General features: G+C 36.9%; 1 protein-coding gene across 1 annotated transcript in view; it reads right to left on the reverse strand.

Moving 5' to 3' along the window:
• DGKB (diacylglycerol kinase beta) overlaps positions 1 to 26,161 on the reverse strand; it is a 363,209-nt gene that overhangs the window by 311,333 nt on the left and 25,715 nt on the right. Inside the window, 1 exon segment of the mRNA XM_037387123.1 lies at positions 19,556 to 19,815. Coding sequence (XP_037243020.1) covers positions 19,556 to 19,625 — 70 coding nt within the window. The 5' untranslated portion in view covers positions 19,626 to 19,815.

A 26,161-nucleotide genomic window follows, 5' to 3' on the forward strand; every position in this document is an offset into this window, starting at 1 on the left:
TTTATATCCATTCCTAATCCGTCCACGTCTCCCTCAGTTTGCTCACACAGGACAGGTTCGTTTATTTCATTTTATGTTGTTCAGTTAGGAAGATGAAAAATTATACTGTCCAGAGCATATAAGATCAAGGTAATTTCACCAAATGTGTTCTAGCAGGGCAAAATCAAGCAGAAAAGACATGAGAAGGAAAGCAGGATGAAAAGTTTATCACCAAAAAGGATAAAAGGAACAAGAGAAGACAAAGAAAAGATGGAGAGAAAGAAAAATAGGAAGAGGCAGATAAGAATTCAAAAATAGCAAGACAAAACAGAAAAGGAAAGAAAAGTTGATTCTTCTGATCATCTTCCATTCTTTCACCTTTCTCCTCTTTTGCTCCTTCATAACTTTTTCCCCCAAGTTGTAACTGCTGTGTCTTAAGGAGAAAAAGCTCTCTCAGAAATGCTATATGATTTACAAAGACCCTAAAGGATTTTAAAGCATGTTCTCATGATTTTCAAAGTTTCCAGAGACCTTAACTTTCTGATGATCTAAAAGGATGACTTCCTTTCCAGAATAAGGGTATTTCATCAAATGCTCTCTACATGAGGGGAAAAACAACAGCCACAAAACACATTGCAAGTTAACATTCAGAAATATAAAAAGTTCTATTTGGGAATAGGAAATTATAGTCACGAGCAGAACCTTGACTTTTCCCAAATTTTGTATTCAACATTAACTTCCAGCTGAACATTCCAAATGTTCTGCAAGTCTAATTATTAAACGCATTTAAATGCAGTAATATGTTAATAAAATAAATAAAATAAAGAAAAAGAGTCAAGAGCTTGATTTGAAATAAATTGACTTTAAAACCTGGGAAACAGACTAGCTGAGAGGGAGCTACATTCCATTTCCAATGGAGTTACTTTCCAAGTAAATGGAAGAGTAAATCATCTGTGAACTTTCTGGCTCAAATGCTAGCGGAGATCAGGCTTTTTAGGCATAGCTTGCCTTGGTTCAGGAAAAAACTGAGGAAACAAAGTTGTTTGATTCAGTGTAAGACAGTATAAAGAAAACAACAAGAAAACAAGACTTCAGAGCTTTGTCAAAGAATGGTAAATGAAATGTTTTAGACCCTTCTCTTGCTTTTCAAGCTGGTCTTTTCCTTTCCTGTGTTATGTTCAGTTTTAGAATTAGACAAAGCAAACATTTGAATACCTCTGTTGTAAAAACTCTGCTCTAAAACATTTTAACTCAATGATTATGTTCTTGAAAAAAGACATTGCCCTGGAACCTGCCATGCATGCAGTAAGTGCAATACGCAGTAGACAGCCTTATGAAAAGATCTAAGGAATTCCATCTCAAGGGAAGATAAACTTTAATGTCTATAGGGACATTAGAGTTGAGAAGTATGGTTTTCCTTGAGCAATGGTACCATGCTTTATTGGAGCCTATCATATGCTTTAAATATCACTGTATAGACAAACATAAAACAACTATAAAACCAGAATTTACTGAATGCTATTTAGCAAGTAACATCCTTCCCTAACAAATACAATAAAAAATAAATATGGCATGTAATTTTTACTTGGCATTTAGGATGATCCAACCTGGCCTGTTCCACTCCTCCTGCCATATGTTCTTGTTCATTCCCTTACAAGGTAAATGAAAAGCTAAATTTTGAAGCTTGGGTGGGGTCTCTGATTAGGCATATAAGACAGCTAGCCACATTTATGCTCAAGTTTCTCAAAAGAGCAGTAACTTGATTTTGTTTTAATGCTTTTCTAACATTGTGTGCACTTAGTAAAAATAAAGCTTAACACAGACAGTACATTTAAAAAAAAAAAAAAAAGAGACAGAGAATAAATGACTTACTAGCTTTCAATATGTATGAGATCATGGCTTTGAGATAAGTCATATAATAAAGACCCAGTCTCCTGAAAGTAGTGACGCACAATCCTCTGCACTGTTAAGAAATATGCCAGACCCTTGTCAGAATATCTCAAGCTTAGTGTCATTCACTGATAGCAAACCAGAGAATATATTCATATAAGTCATACTAAAATAATCTACGATTTATACCCCTTTTCTCTGTCTTATAACAAACTCTAAATCTGAAAATAAAACCCCACCCAAGATAAGATACGCATATGAATATAAATAAAGTGGCTAGACAGGAGGACAACTTATTTTAGACAACACAGTAAAGGTTGAAATTTTTGAGGCTCCCTTCAGAAATCAGATGACCTAAATCAAAATCCTAAAGGAATACAGAAATCTCTCTTTAATGATTTTATTTATATTGTGACATTTACATATAAGACTATGCAAATTATTTGCTTTTGTCCCATCAAAACTATCTCAAAGTTTTTAGTACAGATTTCCTTTGTTAAAAAGAAAAGCAAATGCTTCAGTAGATAACATATTCCAATAAATCCAATATTCATATTCTTTGACAATCAGATTTCACTTTACTTCCCCCCCAGTAAAATACTGAAATATTAATTCTGTAAGCATCCAAATGTTTCAAAAGAAACACTGCAATGTTTTCTTTCAAAAGAATTTGTTGCTCTGTGTGCCTAGTAATAGAAATATTTTGCAAAGATGCTCTGATTAGCTTGAATCAGGCACTGGAGGAATTCTAGAGCTCCTGAAATAAACTGAAAATAGAATCTGCTGCTGCACCAGCTTAGGAATCTTTACACTACCCTGCCAAACACAGCACAAGCATGTTGGTTCTCTGGGAGATTCCCAAACATGACAACCTTTTATTCTTTTAAGATCCAAGGCAGCATCCACAACACAGGTACACACAGAGAGCCCCTTTTGGATCTATGTAGGCTCTCAGTTTCGCCCATGAGCATCCATTCCCTTGCCAAACAGGGTCATAAGGATGGCCTTAAGCAGAAGGGGAAAGCTGTTTGCATGGGGAGTGGATATCACACTGCTGCAAGAGGATGACCAAGAGATGAAACAGGAAGGACATGAATCTTGGCAGGGAAGGGGTGGGAATGGGGACACACATCTGAAAGGGGTAGGGAGGACAGTTGTGCCTGCTGCTGAAAGCATGAATAAGGAGAATGACAGCATGCAGGCAGCTGGAGCTTCGCAGAGGTTCAACAAAGCAACATGGCTGCCAGCACTGGACTTGCACTGCATACAGAAAATACACCATTTTCCTGCTATCAGAATTCAAGCCATTTCCTGGAAACTTTAATCACTACTACAACAACATGCGTCATATGGAGTCAATTGTAACCACATAAAAGCTGGAAAATCAGAGTGAAAGCTTACCATTCAGTCTGCTGTGTGTCCTGTAAAGGCACTGAGCACTTTACAAAGATCAAGATCAAGAATTGACTTCTTTTTAGTTTTAAAGACAAGAGCTATAATTCAAGTCGTTTAAAAGCCTGCATGTGATTCAGTAGATAATTTGAATACAGAAAAACAAATACATTTTTCATAAAGTATCACTTCTTAACCTCTCTGAAAACACTATGAATTAATTCCTCCACTGGAGGAATAGTGTATACTTTTCTATTCTCCCCTTACCTTCTTCCCACCTCTGTAGATTCTCTATTCCAACCGTCACATAAAGCCTTAATCATTTCATGCATACTATCTTGCTTCCCATTAAGCTTTCTTTCCTCTTTATTTTTATTTTATTCAAAATTTCTCCAATCTTCTTAGTTGCTACTGCTTTTTTCACCTGTGCCTCCTAACTACTTCTCTTTTATTCCTGATGGCTACATACTTGCAATCCTTTAATCAAAATAACTAGCTTATTAAAATCAGACTTTATCTGCCTCCCTGTTCACTCTCTCCATGTTTGTACTTGATCTACACCATTTTTCGAGGCAAATCTATGATATTCTGACTATGATTAAAAGTGGAGAATACTTGATAAAATGAAATGGGAAGGTCTTTTCAGAAGAAATACTTGTAACTAATTAATTTCGTAGAGAACAGTGAATACCCTGTAAAAATTAACATTGTTAAAAGAAAATGTAATTATTATGAGTCAGGAAGATTTAGATAAATTGTCTCCATTTTTTTTAAACCTCCAAAGCCAGACTGTTAAAAAATACTTAGAAGTTTTAAGATGCTGTTTGAATTTCCAGACCTGCAAATGGAAATGAAGCAGAAAATTCTCCATTCCCCTAAAATGACTATTAGAATTACTAGTTCGACAGCATTACTGCATAAAATTTCAAAACACAACTGGATGCCAACCAAAAAATCAGTTTGAACAATCTCAGCTATGATAGCAAGCTTCAAACCTATCTACTGATGGTCATTTGGCAAGGGCTAAGGGTACCCGCTTTTACAAAGCTCCATCAATCACTGTAGTTATGCAGCATAAGTTACTAGACTTTTATCTAAGACTAAATATGTGTAGTGGGGGGAGAAAAAAAAAACAACCAACAAACCACAACTCTAGAATAAGTATGTGAAGAAAATATTTTTTTCAGAATTATATGTAAGACTATTACTTATACTAAATTGAAAGCCAGTATCAGTAAAAGCGAGAATCTCTCTTGGTAAAGCATTGTTTCATGAAAGATTAGGACAAGGAGGATATTCTGCATAACTATTAGTAAAAACTGATCAAGAAAAAAAAATGCACAATTAAAGTAATAAAAATCTGCTATGATAAAGGACTTTGTTCTCCTTTTGTGAAAGGGATGAAAACGTTTCCCATTCTTTGATCTGCCTTGTTTTATACAACCACACTTACTGGTTTGTAATAACTAAATAGGTGGGAGAAAGAGAAAGCACTTTCATCTCTTTCACAAAAAGAGAAGGAAAATGAGACAGAATCCAGTCCTCAGAAAGGAATAAGGCCTTGAGACAGTGCTTATGGAAAAAAAGCAGATGAACACAGGCATTTAGTAAAACAATGCAGAAATCAAATCCCAGAGATGCTTCACAATCTGTGGAACAAAGCAGATGATCAACTTTTCCAAGCTAAACTGGTCGAGAACTGTGGGTATATGGCTTTTCTTATAATCACTCTATTTTTGAAAGATACAGGCATGGGCATGTGGTCTGTACAAAGCTTGGCCTAAAAGCACTAGAATGCTATTATAGACGTGTTCATAGTGATACATTAGCAGTCTGAATAAGAGAAGCACTTACAAAAACTCACCTGCTGTTATATACAGGATTAATCACAAGTAAAACCCCTAGTTTGCCTTAATCACCACCTCAGAACGCTACACATACTACTCTGGTGTTATAAGTTGTGTAGCAGCCAGCAGCAAGCAAACAACTTCTCTATCGCTGGTGGCAGGAACAGCACATGCGTATGAAGGAAGCTCTTGTGTATACCTGGTAGCTACTACATGACTCCCGAGGGGGAAAAACAAGACATGACAAACCCTTTCTACAGAACAACTTTCTGTACATATAACATCTCCAGTGGGCATTCCTATCCAACAAAATTATGTCACTCCTTACCTTAAATAACACCTTTCAGTATAAAAGCTGAAGTACACATCAACTAGCAAGTTTAACATAACAAAAATGCAGTGACATGGTATATTCCTTATACATTATCCAAATTATATAAAGCAGTTTATGCAGCTTTTTGTAACTGGAAGCAACACAACACTCATTGAGGCCTGACTCCATTTCAAGCCAAAAACTAAGTAGTGCAGAGACCATATTGCTAGTTTCCACTAAAATAATTAAACGGAGATGTGATTACAACTCACTGTGCATAATTATGCAAAATTTGATATTGTTTTTTATGTCAAGCTAGACCCTGAATGAAGATTAGCATATTTGTGCCTGGAACCCTTACAAAACTTTGCAAATGCATGCCTCCCAGGGACAGGATGCTAAGCTGTAGAGATGACCGGATTTGTTTGGGTTGGTTTTTTTAAATTTTGTTCAGGGGGGTGGGATGGGAGGCAGTGGTGGTAGCCAAAAAGCTACACAGGTTTTGTGGCTAGATAAAAAAATGGGGGGGGGGGGGGGGGGGGGCACACAAACCGGGAGGTGGGGAAAGAATCTCAGGTGCTTATGAAAGCTATTAATGGTAGGAAAATCATGACATTTCAAGTAAACTTATTCAGGTTATTTAAAAAAATATAATATTGTACAACTTTAAGCTCTAATGTGTACACAGAGCTGCAAAGTATATTAAGAGTCTGTCTTGGAGAGTTTGCAATTTGAAGAGCAGCTCAGTAGTACTCCTACATAGTCAGTTTATTATGCGTCTACGAGGCTGTTAAAAGGAAATGCTACTCTGGCACTTGCTTCTTGAAACCTAACCCAGAAAAACTTCAGTGCATGCTTAAATTTAAGCATGTAGTTACACTGGGAAATACTTCAGAATGTGCTTTTGTACCATTTGGGACAACTTAATTATATTTTGTCATTCTTTCTGTGTATCCTTTAAACTCTCAGAATCATCTTAAAGCATAATTTAAAATTATGTCAAAGTGTCATATACTGTTTGGAGATATCATGGTCCTTTTTGGAGGTATCACATGTTAGACCACATGTTAGATGAAGTACTAAGGTTGGACTTGACGAGCAACATGACAACATTGTGTCTGAGGCAAAATAGAAAAATATGGTTCTATGCTTAAAACAAAGGAACATGAAATGGGTCAGTATTCCTTTAATTATTAGCTAATTCCTAGTTAACTAACATCTTATCTACTTATCTACTGAAATAATTCTGAATGAATAATCATTTCTGATTTATTCTAGTATACGAGCACCTCCAAAGGGAATGCGAGTGGCTAATTTTGAATTCCAGTTTGAGTACTTATTTGGATTCACCCTCAGCCAAAATTAGCTAAATAAGCAGTCAAGCTTTAGAATCAAAAATAATAGCACTTGTGCACAGATTTTCGTAATAATGATTTTATAGAAAAATATCTACAAGGATCTCCACAGAAGATGGAATAGTTACCTTAATTTAAATCAAGATAAAATTTGCCTAGCCACTAATTTTCTACTTGAATTCCTTCCCTTCTGCCCCAGGTCATTCCTCTAAATTTCAACATTTGTTTCTCTCTCTCTTTTGTAATTATCTTTTATGACCAAAATCCAAATGTCAAGAATTTCCAAAAATCAACCATTAGGTATTGAGCTCTGGTTTGGCTCCTGTCTACTGTTATGACTTTAAATTCCCACACTGATTTTGTGCTAATCTTCTCTTTCTGAGATCTGTTCTTCTCTCAGCTTCATTAAATCACTCAATGCATTACCTACAAGTTGTAAAAATAAGCACAGATCCATGAATACTGGTCTACCAAAAGTTGGTAGGCTCCAACTTTATTTGAAGCTATTTTTTTTGTTTCATTGACCCATGGCTCAATTCAATTATTTTTATGATTTTTTACTCTTCAGGATTTTCACCTTTTTCATCCCAGGAAGTCTGAATCTCCTATATTCATGCTGTTAAAATGGTAGTTACCATCTATTTGTAACCTTAGTTCAAAACTTGCATAACATACTTACCTTGTCACTCACCCTTTTTCTTTGCATCTCTTCAATCTGCTTTCATCATCTCTGGTTCATTTCAATAATTTCCCAAACTGTTAAAGCCTATCCAGTACTGAAATGCCTCTGTTCAATAAAGCACTCAGATACATTCTTAGCACATAAACTGTCTTCCCATTCTGCTCTCATAACAGCCTAAAATTTTCACTGTGTTTCCTTACATTAATTTCAACCCCTACAATATATAGTCTTTTATATAATATACAGCCTATGCTTTCTTCCAAAGCAGTACTAATGCCTGCCAGGGTCTTCAATTAATTCATTCTGATACAGATAAAATGCTAGATTCTGTCCCATCTCTGTAATGAATTTCAAATACAAATAACTTATTAAAGTAGAAATAGATCTTTACTTAAAAAAAAAAAAAAAATCTAAAAAAAGGGGGAAAAAAAACCACCACCAAAAAACCAAATCGACAAAACCAAACCCAACAAACAAACATCAGCTAACGAAGCATTTTAAAGCTATTTGGTATGCCTTCATGAAAGAAAACATCTATTACTAGGTCAGTTAATTCTGAGAAATACATTCTTCTAAGCAAATTCATTATCACTAACTATCATTACAACTACAATTCATTTGAGGCTCTCAATAATTCAAATTATTTATAACCTTTTATGTTGAAAATAAAATGAAGTAGTTATATTTTCAGAAACTATGAAAGAAAATATTATATTGGAATTTAATCACAAGTTCTTTTCTTAATATTCCATACTGGTTTTAATAAAACTATAAACTACACAAAATCTGACAGTTCTAAACCCAAATTTAGCAATCAGTAATGTCCTCAGAAAGCCACTACATTTTACAATGCAGCCAACAAAACTATGCAGTGACACTCAATAACACCCACTAAAAGTCTTTCAAAGCCACACAAAAAGCAATATATTTTTAGTGGATGAAAAACAATGAAAACATACATAATTATAAGCACATTTAAAATTTTTGCTTCTTTTAATTGAAATAAAACAACAGAGAGGAATGCAATCCAGGTCCCTTCAATCCCAACAGGGAGAGAGTCCTTCTGACACCATCAGGCAGCCCTAAGCCCACTCTTTTTCAAACAGAGACCTCTGATTCTTGATTTGACCCATCAAGAGCAACCTATCTCCTGTTCTCATAAGCAACAGGGAAGGCAGTTTGGCTCTGCTTTCTTCAGAAATCCAGGAGAGGCAGAACAGCCTAAGTGGTAACGCTAATAGCAAGGTATATATTTTCAGTGGATGAATTGGACAAGCAGCTTTCCACTTCTGTCTTCAGGTACGTGAAGCTTTGCTGGGCTGAGGGGACCCACCACCAGCTACTGGTTCTTGGAGTTCAAATCCCATAAAAGCAGGGGGATCATCCTTTCTCTCAGAGCTATATTTTTTTCAGTTTTTCTGACAAGCCATGGATTGTCATCATTTGAATTACATGTTCAAACTCTTCTATAGCAACACAAGGACTAAAAATACATGTTTTTAATGAGACCTGAGATTCTGCCACAGTCACATGGCTCCCTAATTAGTCCATTCTCCCACTTTGTTTCTTCAAGGCTTGGTGAACTGTAATTCTCTGTTTGTGACATCAGGCTCATTTCCACAGCAACCAATTGAATTATCCCCCAATCTTTATAATAGAGAATAAGCAATGAGAACAGATGAACTCTAAAGAAACAAAAGCTTCTCACTGTTTACATGCAAATGTCCATAGAAACAACCAAACAATAAAGAAAGAAATACAAAAGATACATAGAAACATGGGAAATGTAACAAAGGCATAATCAATGTTTATACATTTTACAGTGTATAAACACACATTCAGTAATTTTATGACCATGTGTTAGATTTCTAATAACCACAATATGTGTTCAATTCCAGTAACAGCTGATGCTGCAACACTAGGCATTAATGACTGGCAGCATGTATCTGTGCAGCTTCAGTTCTAGAAGGGAATTGTTATTTTTAACAGAGGAAACAGAAGCAAAGGTGAGATGACACCATTTGCCATTCAGGATTCTAAGACGGGAGGTATCGCTGTCCACCACCATACACCATGTATGCCACAGACTTGAGAACTTAGGTTTTTCTATTTTGGACTTAGGAACTCTTTAGATTTGCTTCCTACAATGATATCATTGAAGATGGAAATGTACAGTAATTGACTTTTCCCCTCAAGACTTATAATTCCCTTCTATTGCAACAAAGGCCCAGCATTTTGGAGCCTGATTATATTATTTAAGAACCATGGATCTATCTGCACGTTTAAGAGTTAACAAAACCCCCAATACTACTGGCAGTGCTAGAGCTCTTGACTAACTTAATCTTTCCCAGATACCTCAACAGCCACTAAGTCCTCAGTGGAAACACTGGAAACTTAGTAGCATAATGTAGGAAACGTGACTCTCCCAAAAATGAAGGTCAAACATTATCCAGTCTCAGCACAACCAATATCTGTATTGTACTGAACTACTGTGTTTCACTGCTTGGTGAGACTGAGTAAACATTGCAGTCTTTTCCAGGTGTTGTAATCACCTTCTCTCCCCCATTCTCCCACACGAAGCAAACGTGCAAGATGGTTGCAAGTAAATTATCATCTTCTAGTGAGGCCACCATGTGCTCTTGATGACGTGACGGTGTCCTATTCATCATACAGCAAGCATGGTCACTGCCTCTCTGTGTTCAAATGATGTGTCTGTAATAATAACAGCTTTTTCTAATAGTATTTTACACCTGGAGTCTCGGAGCAATGCAACTTGGTACTACCTAACATGCAGCATCAATTTTATCCCTTCATTAATTCCTCTAACGTTTCTTCTATATGAGATCTAAAAAGATACAAAATTTTGACACTTTCACTAGCTTTCCTAGAATGGACAAATAGTGTGTTAGCACTATCACAACTGAGACCATTTGCTCTGTAATAATTTTGTTACCCCTAAATGAAAGATGCAAGTTTCTGAGCCACTGTATTTTTGCTCCTGCCACTCAATCACTCAGGAATCAGAAGCAGCTCTTTAGGACAGCAGTTGAAGCTAAAAACAGTCGGCGCTTCATTGAACTGATCCTACTCTGGACCAGTTAACAACATCTTAAAAAAATTTGAATTACAAGTTTATTCTAAATGCCTATTGCCTTCTCTGCTTTTACTAAATGGACTAAGTCTCTTTCTGTTATGATGTATGGCCTCTTGCTAGTAGCCTCCAGTCAACAGCATGCAGCCGTAACAGTAGTCTTGCATTTTGCTGCCTACAATTCCTTTATATCAGAACTCCTGAACAAGTCAGGTATTTCTGGGAGCATCCTCTGTTCTGCAGAGGAATAGAGGATCTTATAAACAGCAGAGTATGTCCCAATTTTGCCACCTGATAGTCATAAACAAATGTAAATTCATTATTTTCCTCTCTTAAAACATGTCTCCCTGCAGCTGGTATATGAAGTTTCTTGCAGTCAGAGTACAGGAGAGGATCTCTGAAAGTAGCTAAAACATGAACATAATACTGTAATAAGATAATCAAAAAGTCACTCAACGTCATCACTTTACTTTGTGCCATTGCTGTATACAATTCAAATAAAGTTCTAGGAAAGCCATTAGTTCCTAAAAGATTGTTTTAAATTAGAATATAGTAGCATGAGAGGGACTGAAAGGGCTCAAAGGCATTGCTTTTGTCATGAAATAAAGTAACTCCTGAATAATTTGACAGACCATTTAGTCAAAGTAAAGAGGTCTTCTCTCCTGCATTGTCCTTTTCCCTGAATAGCCTATCGCACCTTAAACAAGTTGGATGCCTTTCTTCAGTATGGGTATAGAAGCAGGAAACAAGTTCTGCGTACACCTGAGTATCCACCTGACAGCCATGAGAAGGTTCCTCCTTCCTCACAGTTGTGGACAGAGTCAATATGACACTGTTTACCCTAGACAGGTTAACTGCAGAATTGACTGGCTTCTGTTTGGGTGAAAACACATCTGCTAGTCATAGATAAGCATATATCATGGCAGGAACACTAAGTATTTTAAGTCATTAGAAAGCCCACCTCAGAGATGCAGATCACACTGTATTATTGTATGTTTGGTGGGGTTTTTTTCCTTCAGAAATGCTTGGCTTATCATACCTATCTTACAGTCTCTTCAAGACCTAACACAGAATCCCTGATGACAGAAAGGATAGAGACCATTAATCATTCTGCAGCTGGCATTGGTGTCCAGCTCTCCACTCCTCACAACTTCATCTATGAAATAATCTTCAGAGGCCAAGTCCCAACTACGACTGGTTAAATGAAAAACAAATTCACTTTGTATCTTTTCTATTACGGATTTTCTATTACGGATTTCAGTCTAATACAAGTTATAAAGTTCGATCTAATATCCTCACTTGTACAGACTGTATATAACCACATTCCTTCACAAGGAGTTCAAGGTTTTTTTAGAATAAATCTGACTACAGCCTATACCTATCAGATAAAGTATTTCTATCCCATTTTCTCTAAATGGGTACAACACAGGAATGTGCACCCAGTATTTAAATTCATAGTTCTTAAGAAAAAAATTACAGTACCAATAAGCATAGTTCATAGCTCACCTGTCAGAAGAACTAAAGCAAGTGCCCCACCAAGCCCTTCAGTGGGACATCAGTTTCTCCTTGTCATATTTTTAGTCCCCAGTCACAGACTCTGAATTAGGACTCAGACTCCATGAATCATAAACTGACCCCTTTTTCTGGCCACTCCGTCCCCAGCTGGCTTTGCATGCAAAGAGGATCTCCCACTAAACCCTGTATCCTTTTCCATGAAGTTCTCCAAGCGTATGGGTTATCATACAGGCAACACAGCCATACTCCTTTCAGCCAGTCTGACAGGCTCTGACAAAGCTTTATAAGAAACTAATTTCCTTCATCTTTACTAACACCAGCAGAAACACCATACTCCTAAGATCCAATACTTGGGTAAAACTTCTCAGTAATCACCAGAATTTTCTCTCTCCACTTTCCAAACAGCCAAAAATAGCCAAAAATCTGTATTCTTTGATGAGGCCCATTCCCTCATTAGAATTAGCACAATTCCATGTGGCACTAGAAGCCTGGGACCCTATGAGGGACTGCATAACAGCCCATAGCTGCTGGTGACCAGCTGCCAGATATATATGAAGTTCCCTACAGGTTATCATTTATACACATTGTAAAAGAAAATCTTTTCCATCTGTGAGAGCCGCAGAATCAAACCCACCCAAGAGTCTCTGGCAACTTAATTCTGGACCCAAACTTCTGCTGACCTTCCTGTTTCTCTTTAGAGATCTTTTTCACAAATTCTTCCTTCATGTTCCCCTATAAAATTCTTACCACTGTCTAGTTCTTGCAGTAGCTATTGATGCTACATCAAAAGATGCTGCAGCAGCTAATGCTGTTCCTGATCTCACAGCCATTTCAGTAGCACTCCAGTATCTATTTATATCTGCAGGCTGTGACAGTCTGCCCAAGTTCTTCTCCACCAGCCTGGGAAAAACATCACTGCCAAAAGTTTTGCAAAAGGTTTTTTTCAGGCTTTTTCCTCAGGGCACATTTTGTTGACAAACTCAGAAGGACAACACAAAACCAAGCTATTTCCCCAGAGCACACATGCTGCCAGATCCCAGAGGTCTTTGCCTCTCTCCACCTATGAAGGGAAGACCTGCCTTCTTTCTTTTAAAGCCTAGCTGAATCGTGAAACAGTCTTGCTTTAACTGTTTCCAGTCCCTTCAATATTTTCACACCTGCTTTTGGAGCAGGAATCTCTAAACTCCCCTTAACAAATAATTAGGACTTCATTTAATAAAAAGGATTCAAAAAACCCTGTCCAAACTAATCACGATAAAGCTGTTTATATTGTTTCTCTCTAATGTCCTTAAAATCCAGGCTGCTGTTAGAAGTAGTACAGAGCTATGCATATACCTGGTTCTATACAGTTTAGAAGAAACGCTCTCTGCCTGAGAAGCCCTATATGTACCTTATCCTATGCAGTGACATTATTATGCAGAAAAACACCTATGTCTCTTCACCTTTCTTTCCCGCAGCCAGCATTGATCATGAAATCTGAAGGAGGGGAAAAATAAGAATTTTCTTCTTTTGAGTGCATGTATGTCCTTAGAATCTTCAGGATTTGCTGTGGGCTACATTATTATTGTTGTTGTTATCTCAGTTCTCTTTCTTTTCACGTATTCTTGGGAAGCATTTTAATGACAGGCAAAAATCTAATGCAAAATATTTTCTACTTTTCTCTCTTCAGAACAAGAAGAGAGTACTTTTAATTTGACTGGCAAGGAGGACACAGAAGAACTGTCTTTGGAAATAATTATTCTTCCAAAAAACACACACATGCATATTAACTGCAAAGAGCCAAGTATTAGGTAATATGCTCTTTGAATTCTAGAAATACACTTTTCTTCTTTTTAAAGTAATATCTAAACTGTTCAAAAAAATTCAATTGAAGCTCCAAATTATTTAATTATGACAAGCAGATGAAGAAAGGTCTTAAATTGGAAGTATAAAGTTGCTTTGTATTGGGCTCAAAAATTATTCAGTAAAACGGAACAACGGCTATTCCTTGGATTAATTTACTGGAAGATATTCCCTTAATAATAAGTTCTGAGTATTGCTTAGAGTGAAGTGTTTTGCGATTAGGACTAAGTGGTGGAGAATTCATTCTCTTTTGCTATTCGGTGCCATTTATGGAAATTGGGCAAAGCTGTTATGCATTCAGGAAAGAAATTTTACATTCAGGGTTTGTGTTCACCAAACAATACACTTGGATAAAACTGAGAATCATACTATAAATGTGATGAAGATGACAGGTAGACAAGATGTGGTAGTAACTTCTCAACAGGATGCCAAGGACAGTACCTGCACACAGAGCTAGGAGCAGGCCTTGTTTGTTTAATTGTATTTGCTAGAGTGGATAGACTATCATCAAGCTAACAGAATATCAATTAACAGTGGAACTACACTGAACTGGAACAGTGTCTTTCAGTCACAGAGTGGAAAGCACATGCCCCTGTCAGAGGCAACATGAGGAGTTTAATGGGCTTGGTATAGTGAAAGATCCACACACCTGCTTTGGTAACTAAAAAGGGGATTTAGACCAAATTCAGACCTCTAAACCCAGGACAGCTGGATCTATAATGTCCACACTATCACCTACAGTTCTGCACATATAACCTAACTCTGGAAGTACTTTAAGCTTATTATCTGTGCCACCTGTATCTCAGTATGGTTTCAAAATTCCTTTACATGACTAAAGCCAATCAATGTGGAAAAGAAGCAGCTCACCTAGGTGCCTCCTGAGTTCTGTTACAGTGTAAAGATAAGAAGAGGCACTTAATTTGCCTCTTAGAACCTGGGCAGACCCATTCCTCTGCGATTCCTAGAAACCATAATACCTGCAGATGTCACTGATTTCATCAAAGTCTGGCAGAAAGAATCATCTTCATAAAACAGGTGGAAGTGAGACAGACTTGCCTTCTGGTTAGGGGAAAGACAGAGGATATGAGTTCAAACTGAGCTTCAGCCTTGAAAGACACAAACCCAAACTCCTCACTCCTACAAGTTTGCCTTGTCTACTATGCAGTAGTCTGGGTGACCACTCATTCCAATCCTGGATCAGAACTAAGGCTGTGAGAGCAGAAAGGTGTGTGTGTGGGGGGGTGCTTATGCGGAAGACAGCAGCTGGAGGTGTCACACAAGCAACACTGTATCTCTGTAGCCAGTTTAGGTTGAGGGTATTCAGCTTGAGAAAGAAACTCGGTGAGGGTTTTTTCTGACCACCCAGAAAATATGCAAGACACTGGCAAATGCATTTTAAAGAAAAGATTTCCTGGGTGGATAGGCATATGAAGTGCAGAACACTGACTCCTCTCCTGAAAATAAATGAGCAAACCTTCCTAACCAACTATATTTAGGCTCCAAGGAGAAGCAGAACTTGAAATACACTCTGTGCTTAAAGCTTGCTACGGGTTAGCGCAAGGCACCTCAACACATCCCCTCTTCGGGCTCAACTGCTAAAGGTATCTGCTTTGCATCAACAATAGTAAATGCTGTGAATCACCAACACAGCATCTGAGCATGAGAGAGATGTAAGGGTGAACTCTGAATTCTACCCACTGAGCTCAGGTCAGCCTACTACACTCCCCTGTAACAGTATATTTCTTTAATAATTCTGAATTATAAAAACTTAATTAAAAGAAAGCATACATTTTATTTGTGCACCAGAATGTGTGTACGCTAACATATCCGAAAAAACTCTTTCTGTAGGTCTTATTGTTTGAAGTGCTGTACTACTTTCTTCCAGTCTTACACATATCTTACTATCAAATACCTACATAAAATGACACTGCTTAAGAAATATTTTATATTTCAGCCTTCTGTTGTATTGGGCTTGCATGGCAAAGTTGTGGTAGCAGGGGGGCTACAGGGGTAGCTTCTATGAGAAGACACCAGAAGCTTCCCCCATGTCTGAGAACACCAACACCAGTCAGCTCTAAGACAGACCCACCACTGGCCAAGGCCAAGCCTGTCAGCAATGGTGGTAGCGCCTCTGGGATAACATATTTAAGAAGGGGGAAGGAAAACCTGCTGTGCAACAGTAGCTGGGAAAAAGGAGTGAAAAATATATGAGGGAAACTACTGTGCAGACACCAAGGTCAGTGAAGAAGGTGAGGAGGAGGTGCTCCAGGCACCAGAGCAGAGATGCCCCTCGCAGCCCATGGTAAAGATGATGGTGAGGCAGGCTGTCCATGTGCAGCCCATGGGGGTTAACAGCAGAGCAGTTATCCACCTGCAGCCCATGGAGGACCCCACACCAGAGCAGGTGCATCTGTCTGACAGAGGCTGTGACCCTGTGGAGACCCCACACTGGAGCAGACTCCTGGGCAGGACACAGTGGAGAGAACAGCACAGGCAGAAGCAGGTTTGCTGGCAGGACTTGTGGCCCCACGGGGGACCCACACTGGAACAGACAGTTCCTGAAGAACTTCAGCCCATGGAAGGGACCCACACTGGAGAAGTTTGTAGAAGACTGTTTCCCATGGGTGGGACCCCACGCTGGAGCAGGGGAAGAGAGTGAGGAGTGATAGAGCCACTTAGTGGGCAACTGTCATCCAGCCAAGGTCAACCCACCACAGCTGTACAAAAGTAATTCTGGTTCCAGTGGCCCCATGAAGTAGATGTGACTATCGGCCACTATGAGTATGATCCAAAGTCACTGACATCCAAGGTAGAGAGGTTTCTGGGAGACTATACTCTTTGTTCCCGTACTCACTTTAGGCCTGGTTCAAACTAAAGTAGGGATTATAAACATTGTATTTTGTAAATTCAAAAAAGTGTATCTGTTAAAATTTCCATCATTAAAAAATAACGTTGTAATTTAGGTAAGATTTATGAAGTCAAGTCTCTACACCAAGCTGAATGAAAGGCAGAGCAAATTACGTCCCCACATATCAGCAGGAAAGTGGAAAACAAATGACTTCATTAAAAATTCCCTACTGTATTCTCGAGTCCTTCAATGAAACCTGCTGCTTAGCCAAAGGCAAGGCTGGGGGCTCATCACAACCCCCTGTAGGCAGGCAACTGCCACAGAGTCAACTTCCCCTATAAAGTAACCTTCTGACACTCAGATCATCTCTCCTTCCTGCAGGAGACCCACCAGTACCTCAGGTCACATGCTGGGGAAAAGTGTGCAATTCCTGTGGGGTTTTTCTGTTAGATAAATCAAAGTCCACCACACTAGCCAAACTCTGCTAGAAATTCGGTGCTTTTACAGTTCACCATGTTTGCCATGTTCAACAAAGACAAAGGAATATCAAAGCAATTACATATTCAAACTTCATACAATTCAACATAATTTAATTACTATATGGTAATGAGTAAAGGCAACGACTGTCACAACATTCCATATCTCTGCATGTTAGATAAAAAAAGTATCAAATTCAAAAATGTTGGATCCAATTCAATTTTTTTAAAAAATAGTGTGTTTTGAAGTCTGAAATAACACTTTTAAAGATACTGCTATTCAGTCATTCAGGAAAACTAAACTGGACAACTCAAAAATTCAAAATAAGCCCTATATCTGGGTTATATTCCCTTGACATTATACAATCAAAGTCTGTATACCATTAACAATTTTTTTTAATTGCCTCAGAAATTGAGCTATTTATACAAAGATGTGTCACATTTCACATTTTCAAACAACTAACATCCTTCTATTCCAGGAAAGCTGACGAAGCCTGAAAGTCATCATGTCTTTCTTTAATGTAGACACAAACCCACAACCAACTTCACCAAACACTTTATCCTGATATCAAGTTCTACTAAAGCAACAGCTCTATGTGATTGTGTTCTCTGAACTATGAACTGTTCTCTCTCCATTAGAAGTTTTTGATTTCTGTTATTGAAAAAATTAATAAAGAATAATTTTAAATTATTTTCCCAAGAAGTAGAAAATATGTTCAGAACTTTTTTTTCTTAAACTGATATACTGTGTTTACTATCCATTTGGTGATGTAATTTTTAGAAAAGCTTATTTGTATTAAACATGCGAAATACAAAGTTTTCTTTGCAATGGTCTCTGAAGGCAACAGAACATTAATATAGAATTTTGATGTGTTCTTTTTAAGGTCTGTGTAATTGCATCCCATTCCACTTTATTTAATGTTTCTGTGTGTTACATAAAAATAAAAACAACTAAAAAGCACAGATGTTTTCCTTTCTCAGATATCTTTAAGTCCTTCTTTTAACGAGGAGTCCTAATTGATTAAATACCAGGCAAGTATCAATGTCTTCTTTTCCACTATGAAATGAGAAACAAAATAGCTCCTTGTTTGGTAACATCATTAAGGACAAAGCAGTATATGGAGCAAATTTCCTTTATATTTATAACTTATCCTTTGAAACAAGAAGGTGGCATGGGGAGAAAACATACTTTGTTAATAAATAGAATAGTTTAAACTATACAGCAATTGTAGAAAACTGTGAGACTCAAATACACCTGTTCAAGAAAGCATCATGTAAATATTTCTGCCCGATTTTTTTTTTTTTTGGTTTTGTTGTATAACATTGCACTAAATAAAGAATCATTCATGGCTTAACTTGGTATCATGAAAATACTACGAATCTCCATCACATGCCAGTGGAATGTACGATTAAAGTTAACTCTAAAAATCATTTTATGATTATTCTCTTAGACAACTACACTGAAATACAATTAAGCATATGCGGTGATGTCACAGGCAAAACAAACCAACCAACCTCCAGTTTTTGCCATTCTTCATTTTAATTTATAAGCAAATGGTTTCTTTAGTAATAAATCAACAACATTCATTAGTCATATGAGATTTTCTCCATTTTTAGAAATGTAAATTTAGACTATTCATCATATAAGAAAACTTCCTAAACGTTCTTGATGTTTTCCAGTTCAATTATTATCAGGCTTCATAATCTAACTTCTCATGTTCAGCATCAGTCCTCTAAGCATGTAATTCCAAGCCATTTAAGTTGCTCAGCCACTTAAAGGAAGTTTTACCTAAGCAATAACTCAAGAATGGGATAGTCATCTTTGAAAGGTTGTTGTTTCCTGCTCTTTCACAGGACATCACCTCCTTTGAAATGTTTATAGTATTAGAAACATCTTCATATTCAACAACTAGATGTGTTTCTCCTGGAACATCCATGTTTCCTGCATGACTGCACAAGCCTTCTTTTTAATACAAAACCCACTCTATTAGCCTACAAATTTTTATGACGAACTTAACATGACAAAGCCATAAAAATATGCTCTCCAGATATCCATAGTCACATAGCCACTAGTCAGTCTACATGGTACCATACTGGATAATAATTGTTCAGTAAAAAAAACCCCAAAACCTACAGGCTCCAAGTGATTTTGGGTTTTCCCTCCAAAAAAAATGTGTGTTGGATTAAAAAAAATATTAACCATAATTTAACCCCTTACTTGACAGTGAATAATATCAATAATTAGTAATATTATATTCTGCATTCAAAATATTCTTTCTTTTTTATTAGCCATAAAATCATACTGAAAAAAAAAAAATCACTTACATTCTGCATATTTCTGAAGCTGAGAGAACTCTCCAGGACTAAGGTTAACCCACTTCTCCTGGCTCGTCATACTGGCGGTAAGGGTCTTTGTTAAATATCAGAAAAACATTCCTTTTGATCCAGGTGATATAAATTCCATAGAGATTTGTAGCTTCAGTTCACAGTGCTTGGAGACTGTAGAAACAGCATTGGTCTATGTGGATGAAGTTTTTGAACTATGAACTGTTCCCAATGTGATGGTTCAGTGGAGAATTACGGCACTGTTAAAAGAAGATCAAACATTAGAAGCGTAAACACCACTTTTCTTATGGGATTAATTGGGACTAGTAAATATTTTCTTATATACAGTTTTGCTCAAAATCTTCCCATACAGTATTTTTCCATAAATAATTTTATATCTATTTCCAAATTTTATTTTTTTAATTCCAAATCCACTGAAAATCAAAAATTATTGATTGTTTATGATCAAATTGTATCTGGACACCTAGTGTTGGGATGTTTATGATTTAGTAGCAACCCAGTAAATTTAGTTCCCAATGATTTTAAAATTGGATTAACATAGCTGGTTTATTATCCAATTATGTTGTTGTACAATGCTGTGTGGCCTTATCAAAAATGCTCTGAAACTTCTAACTCCCCATGTCAAAAATGCAATGGATTCTGCAATTTGGTGAGAAATTCACAAGAGCTACATAAATATTAACTATTCTAACAAGATAGTAGGGGTTTGATTTCTAGAATATCACAACATTGCTGAAGTCACTACTGAAAAACCAAATATAACTGTTGTCTCCACTGCAAATCAGTTCAAGACACACACACACACACAAAAAAAAAAAAAAAAAAAAAAAAAAAATCAAACTGTGGGCACCATCTCATTCCAATTATAAGCAGTTTCTACCTCTGTAGGACAGATCTTAATAAGGCAATGCATTACCAACAGCACTCCTTGCACAACAGGTAGGATACTTTTCATCTAATTTTAGCCATCTGAAAGTCAGGTACCTCATTTAAGATTGTCATCCAGGGCACTCTCTTTAATCAGCAGAGACATACAGGTGGCCCAGACAGCAATTAATCCCTTCAGTTTCAACATAGTCTTAAAATGTGATGAATTGCCTTCTTGTGGTATTTATCTTTCACTAGTGATTACAGAGGTTGCCTAGATGACAAGTTTAGACTAGAAAGTTAATTTTAGACCATAAGTGGAATCTCTTTATATGTCTAGCAATGCATCATTTACAAGGGTCAAATTACAAAAAGAGCAAAGGAAAAATTCAGACCAGAGGAGACTGACACAGTAATGGAAAAAGTACTAAGGAAAAAGACGTTTGCAGCTTGGGGAGGAAAGAAAAAGTAGTAAGATGTCATGAGGGAAAATGAAAAAAATAAATAAAGTAGCTAGGAACAGAAGCATATAAAAAAAAGACACATTGACCCAATAATAGACGGGACTTTTTTTTTTTGTATTATTTTGTCTTTACATATATCATTCTTGAACAAAGAAATTTGTGAAGACAGACACCTTAGTCCCAGAGCACGCTCTCAGGCCCTTCTTGGTGAATGATTCAAGTACATGCACCCATATTATGATCAAGTAAAGCTATCTAAATGCAATAACAAGTACTTGGCAGCTGCCTGGTGTTTTTTAAATTTGAACCAGAAGAGATTCCTATGCTCTTCATCTCCTCAAGTCAGAATAAAACATAATGATAAGGTGGAAGAGGTAAGAACTACAAACACTAACTGACTAACAAAAACTAACAGGAGCATGGAAATCGGGATGGAAAAAGCAACATAGGTATGGATAACGTTGGCCAAGTATAAGGCACGTCAGCCCTCAAACATCAGTGAATCAATATCAGTGCCAGAAAAAGGGCAGGAACTACAAAAGTTAAAACTGACAATCAGTAAGAAAAGCTATCCTTCTGTCTTGAGAGCGTCAGTCCTCTTATTTATGACAAGATAAAATAACTATGGTCAACAGGGACATTTTAATCAAATTAGAGATGTTTCATTCCTGGCAGTTGATTAGATTGCAGTGAAGACAATTTTATTTTATCAAATAGGTATATTTTTTCTCATATTCTTGACAACTGATTAGGTTTTACTGAAAATGTTTTCATATTTGCATAATTGATTTAATAGAACCAAAGTTTTGTAGCACAATTTCATCCAGTATTACTTTTGTATTCTTAACCACGTTAGTTTCATTACCTACAAAAAACAACATTGCTGAATGCTCTACAGTATGAAATTATCTCCATTCTTTAATATGAACATTTGTGATAAGCAGCTTACCATTAAAATTGCTATCACTAGCAAGGTAATAACTGCTGTGCGCTCTAAACTGATCAAACAATTTACATGCAATGCCTTTAGCTGACCACTGTCTATAGGATTTGTTATATACACAGTACATGTACAGTGCAAATGGATACTTTCCCAGTGACTTCCCCTTCTCCAACTTCAGACCTAAATGACCACCTCTGATATCCCCTACTGCCTACAAACAGTGCTGCAAGGAAAGGTACATGACCCGAATGAGGTGACAGCAATTGGAAAATTTAGCATGTTTGTGGCAGTCCACAGGAAAAAAGATGCAGCCTGGGTGTAAGCCAGCAGAGTTATTATAGAAGATACAACAGTTTAAGGCTACAGTATTATTTTGGAAAATTCTTCAGATGCAAGTTCCTCCCTTTGAAAGGGAAGACTGTGGGGGACCTAGTGGAACTAATTTGCCAAGTTTAATCTGGGAACAGTAATGTGGAGGTAGGCAGTCCTCTACTGAGGATGGCTGGTCTTTGGACTGCAGACAGGTCACGTACACCACCTCAAGGCATGTGATGCCAGAACATCCATAAACATAATGGGAAAAATCTTGGCAAAAGGAACCTTATAGAGGCTTCCTTCTTTTACTTCCCTGGTAAATTCTGCTGCAAGGGAGTCTTAAATAAGGAAAGGTCCCTGGTCCCTGCATCCTTTAGTTTTCAGTTAAACCTTTTACAGAGGTGGTTTCCCATTTTCTAAGTGTAATAATGTAGCTGTAGGAAACCAAGCACGTTATACAGATGCCGACGCCAGAAGCCATCAATGCATATCTGTATTACATAAATGTGTGTGTTTTGTCAAGGTGAACATTTTAAGATTACCTATATGTTATCCAAATACCTTAATTTCTGTAGACAACAACATTAATTTACATTATCTTTTTCAGTAGTTTTTAATTTAAATGTTCATTTGTACTTTATTTTAGTGCTCTTTCTCTCAGTACTCCAGAAATATCATGCAGTTAAAAACCTATCAGTACATGAAGAGGAAAATAGTAACAGAGATAATACTATCATGTAGGGGGAAAAAAGAATCTTGAATTAAAACATTAATAAAATGTGTTTGCTGGCAAGAAAAATAAAGATCAGCAGCACCAAACAGACACAAATGGTGATTTGACCTCTCAATGCAGCGACAAATTACTTTGAACAACACACCACAGCATTCAGATAAAACACATGGGATATCAGGCAGGGAACTCTTCCACAAACCCTCTAAGAGTTTGGCTTATTCCAGGAAACTCAGATTTGTGCACACATTTTGTTAGTACATGCTTAGGCAAGATTCACAGCTCTCTCAACCAGACACAAATTTACAAATAAAATAAATTAGAAACACTACATTAATAAGCCATTCATTTTATCACGAAAAGAATTAGAAAAAAAAATATTCTTTCTCCTCTATCCACTGACTGTAATGCCTTAGAATTCCAGCCTCCCTTTTAAAACATGCTTTTCTTTGTGGATTTGAGAGTTTATTAAATTTTCTGTCAGGATTCCTACCAGGCCATATACCCAAACTAGGAAGCAAAGCTTTGTTAAAAACTCTACAAATCAAATTACTTAGAATTCAGCCAACTATGCTGACAAGCTTAGTTTTCCAGGAATTCCCCATGCCACTGAAATCCTCAGCTGCCCTGCAGAAATCAGGCTGAGGAGTGGGGAAGAGAAAGGAACATACAATGGAGGGAAAACAAATATAAAGGCACATCCCCCACACACCAATCTCAACACCCAAATAATATCATTATGCCTTGTAAAGTCCTCACAGCAAGCAAGGAAAGAAGAGTTTTCGGAGACTATGGGGGGTGGGGTTGTTGGTGGTGAAATACTTTCAGTCCTACAAACCCAATAAACAATACAAGTGGGTTCAGCTTCAAATGATTCCAGAGGAGGACTGTGGCCTGTGGAAACACATCCAGCATCTCAAGCAACTCAGCTCCCTCTACATGCTCCTGAAAAAGGCAGGAGGGCTTCTTCTGGGGTCCATGCTCACTGCCGGGACTGAAAGCATGACACTCTTCTTAACACATGCCTTAGGGGACTTTTCTCTGATCACCATAACAGGGAAACCTCAAACAGCCTACAGTCTGCCTTTTGGAATTACTCAGCCATTTTTTGCTTTCTACCAGCCCTTCCATAGCATACATATCACATACAATTTCATCACTAATTGCCAGTTATTCCATAAAAGGAGCACAGCTTAAGGCTGATGGAAAAAAAGGGTGCTGATGACAAAATGACATATCTTAAGTAAGCATTTGCCATGCTATACAAGACTGAGACCTTCTAGTCCTTTTCATCCATTTCCCTCTGGTTTAGTATGCTTAAAGAAAAAAAAAACAAAACAAAAAAACCCGAAAAAAACACACCCCAAAAAACCCAACACCAACTTAAAAGAAAAAAAGAAGATGAACACTAAGGAAACAAGTTTCCTTCCTCCACAACATGACTACTTAGTGATTTTTGCTTGAACAACAGGAATAAATAACACAGAATATTTTATACCGTAATTGCTATGGAGGCTGAAGCAATTAGGCTTTTCAAGAACTTTTCTGTACAGAATGTACTTGATATTTCCTTCAGTTGGGAACTACACCTTCACCATGGTTATAGCTGGATCCTGTGATTTGAGTGTGGGTGACATCACAGATTTTCCAAAGGAGAATTTTTACATGTCAAATACCACATGCTGACACATACACCTGAATCGGTTTTCTCTATAAACTCCTGCAACCAGTCCAGAAAGCAAGTACAACCTTTCTACCGACAAGTCCAAAGCATCTTTCCTCTGAAAACTCAGTGTCATTTGTGAGTTTAGCATACAATTGAAAAAAAAACCCAAAAAAACATTTCATCAGTTCTTGCAGAAGAACAACTCAACTTTCATGTATAAAATATATTCTCTTGTGATCAAATTTTAAGACCTGTGTAACATTAATGCATAAGGTATTATGATGCACTATTGCACTATTTATTCTCTATTAAGTGAGCTGTTGGAGTCTAAGTGAATAATACTTCCTGGACACTGAAAGACCATACTTGCTATTGAACCCCTAGGATATTCTCCCCACTAATGTTGCTACTTTCAAAACAGTTGAACCAACCAAACAAACAAAAACCACAGAAAAAAACAACCAAACACAAAACAAACAAAAAAAACCACCACCACAAAAATCCAAAAACCTCACAATAAAAACATGCCGCAATCTCTTATCTAATTTCTTGGAAATGCAGGAAATATATAATGTACAGACATAAAAGACAATTGTGTAGGTATTCCTGCGATTCATTTTATACTTCATAGAAAACAGTTTCTCTAATGTCAAAAATAATCCCAATTTCAATAGTTGAGAGTTTACTCTGAAGATTTTGGATTTTGGGGGAAAATCCAATCAAAAGTATTTGCTAATCACCATTTTGACTTTACTCTCAAATACTGAAGTATTATGATTACTTATAATTGCTGCTAGATTAATGGCATGGATGAAAAAAAAAGAGAGTCCCCATAACAAAAAAAATAGCTTTTTTCTACATAGATAGCATCTTTTACATAACATCATCTTCTTGTTTTTCACAATATTTAGCATAAAGTCATTTTACTAGTACACATTTTTTTCGATACAGCAAAGGATGCTTACTGATGTAAATGAATGTAATTTTGAAATATAAAGTCTAAACACTGATACACTGTAAGCCATAAAAATTTGCTTACCAAGCTGAAAATCTTTCCGTTTGCAAGAGTGACTTCAACACAACTCAAAAGCACGCATGTTTTTCTGACTACTTTACTCCCAGGTGTTCTAGTCTGTGGCATGTAAAAAATACCCATTTAAATTTTAACACAAAGATATGGCCCATATTCCTCAGAGAAACAATTATTCAAATTCACTTCCTTGAATTATTTGTATGGAATATACCTGTAAACACTGGAAATACATGCAGCACAAAAATGATTGTGATATGCTAAGCAGGATACTTGAACCTTTGAGAAATCATTTCACCAGTACTGTAGTTTATGACAGTGAGAAATACTAGCAACAAAAACTGAGCACTGATAAAACCTGATCAGAATGCAAGATGCCACTGAATACACTTACATTTAAAATACAGGCATAAATTTTTATTTTTATTTTTTTTTACTTTCCTCTTCGTTTATCTTACCTTCATCATATGACTACTGTAAAAGCAACTTCAGACAGACCTTAAATTTTTCCAGCTCCTAGGCTTGCTATATCCAAGTTGCTACACTACTTACCTACCAAGTCAGGAGAAC

The sequence above is a fragment of the Falco rusticolus genome, chromosome 4 (assembly GCF_015220075.1).
Source record: "Falco rusticolus isolate bFalRus1 chromosome 4, bFalRus1.pri, whole genome shotgun sequence".
In the NCBI taxonomy this organism is placed as follows: Eukaryota; Metazoa; Chordata; class Aves; order Falconiformes; family Falconidae; genus Falco; species Falco rusticolus.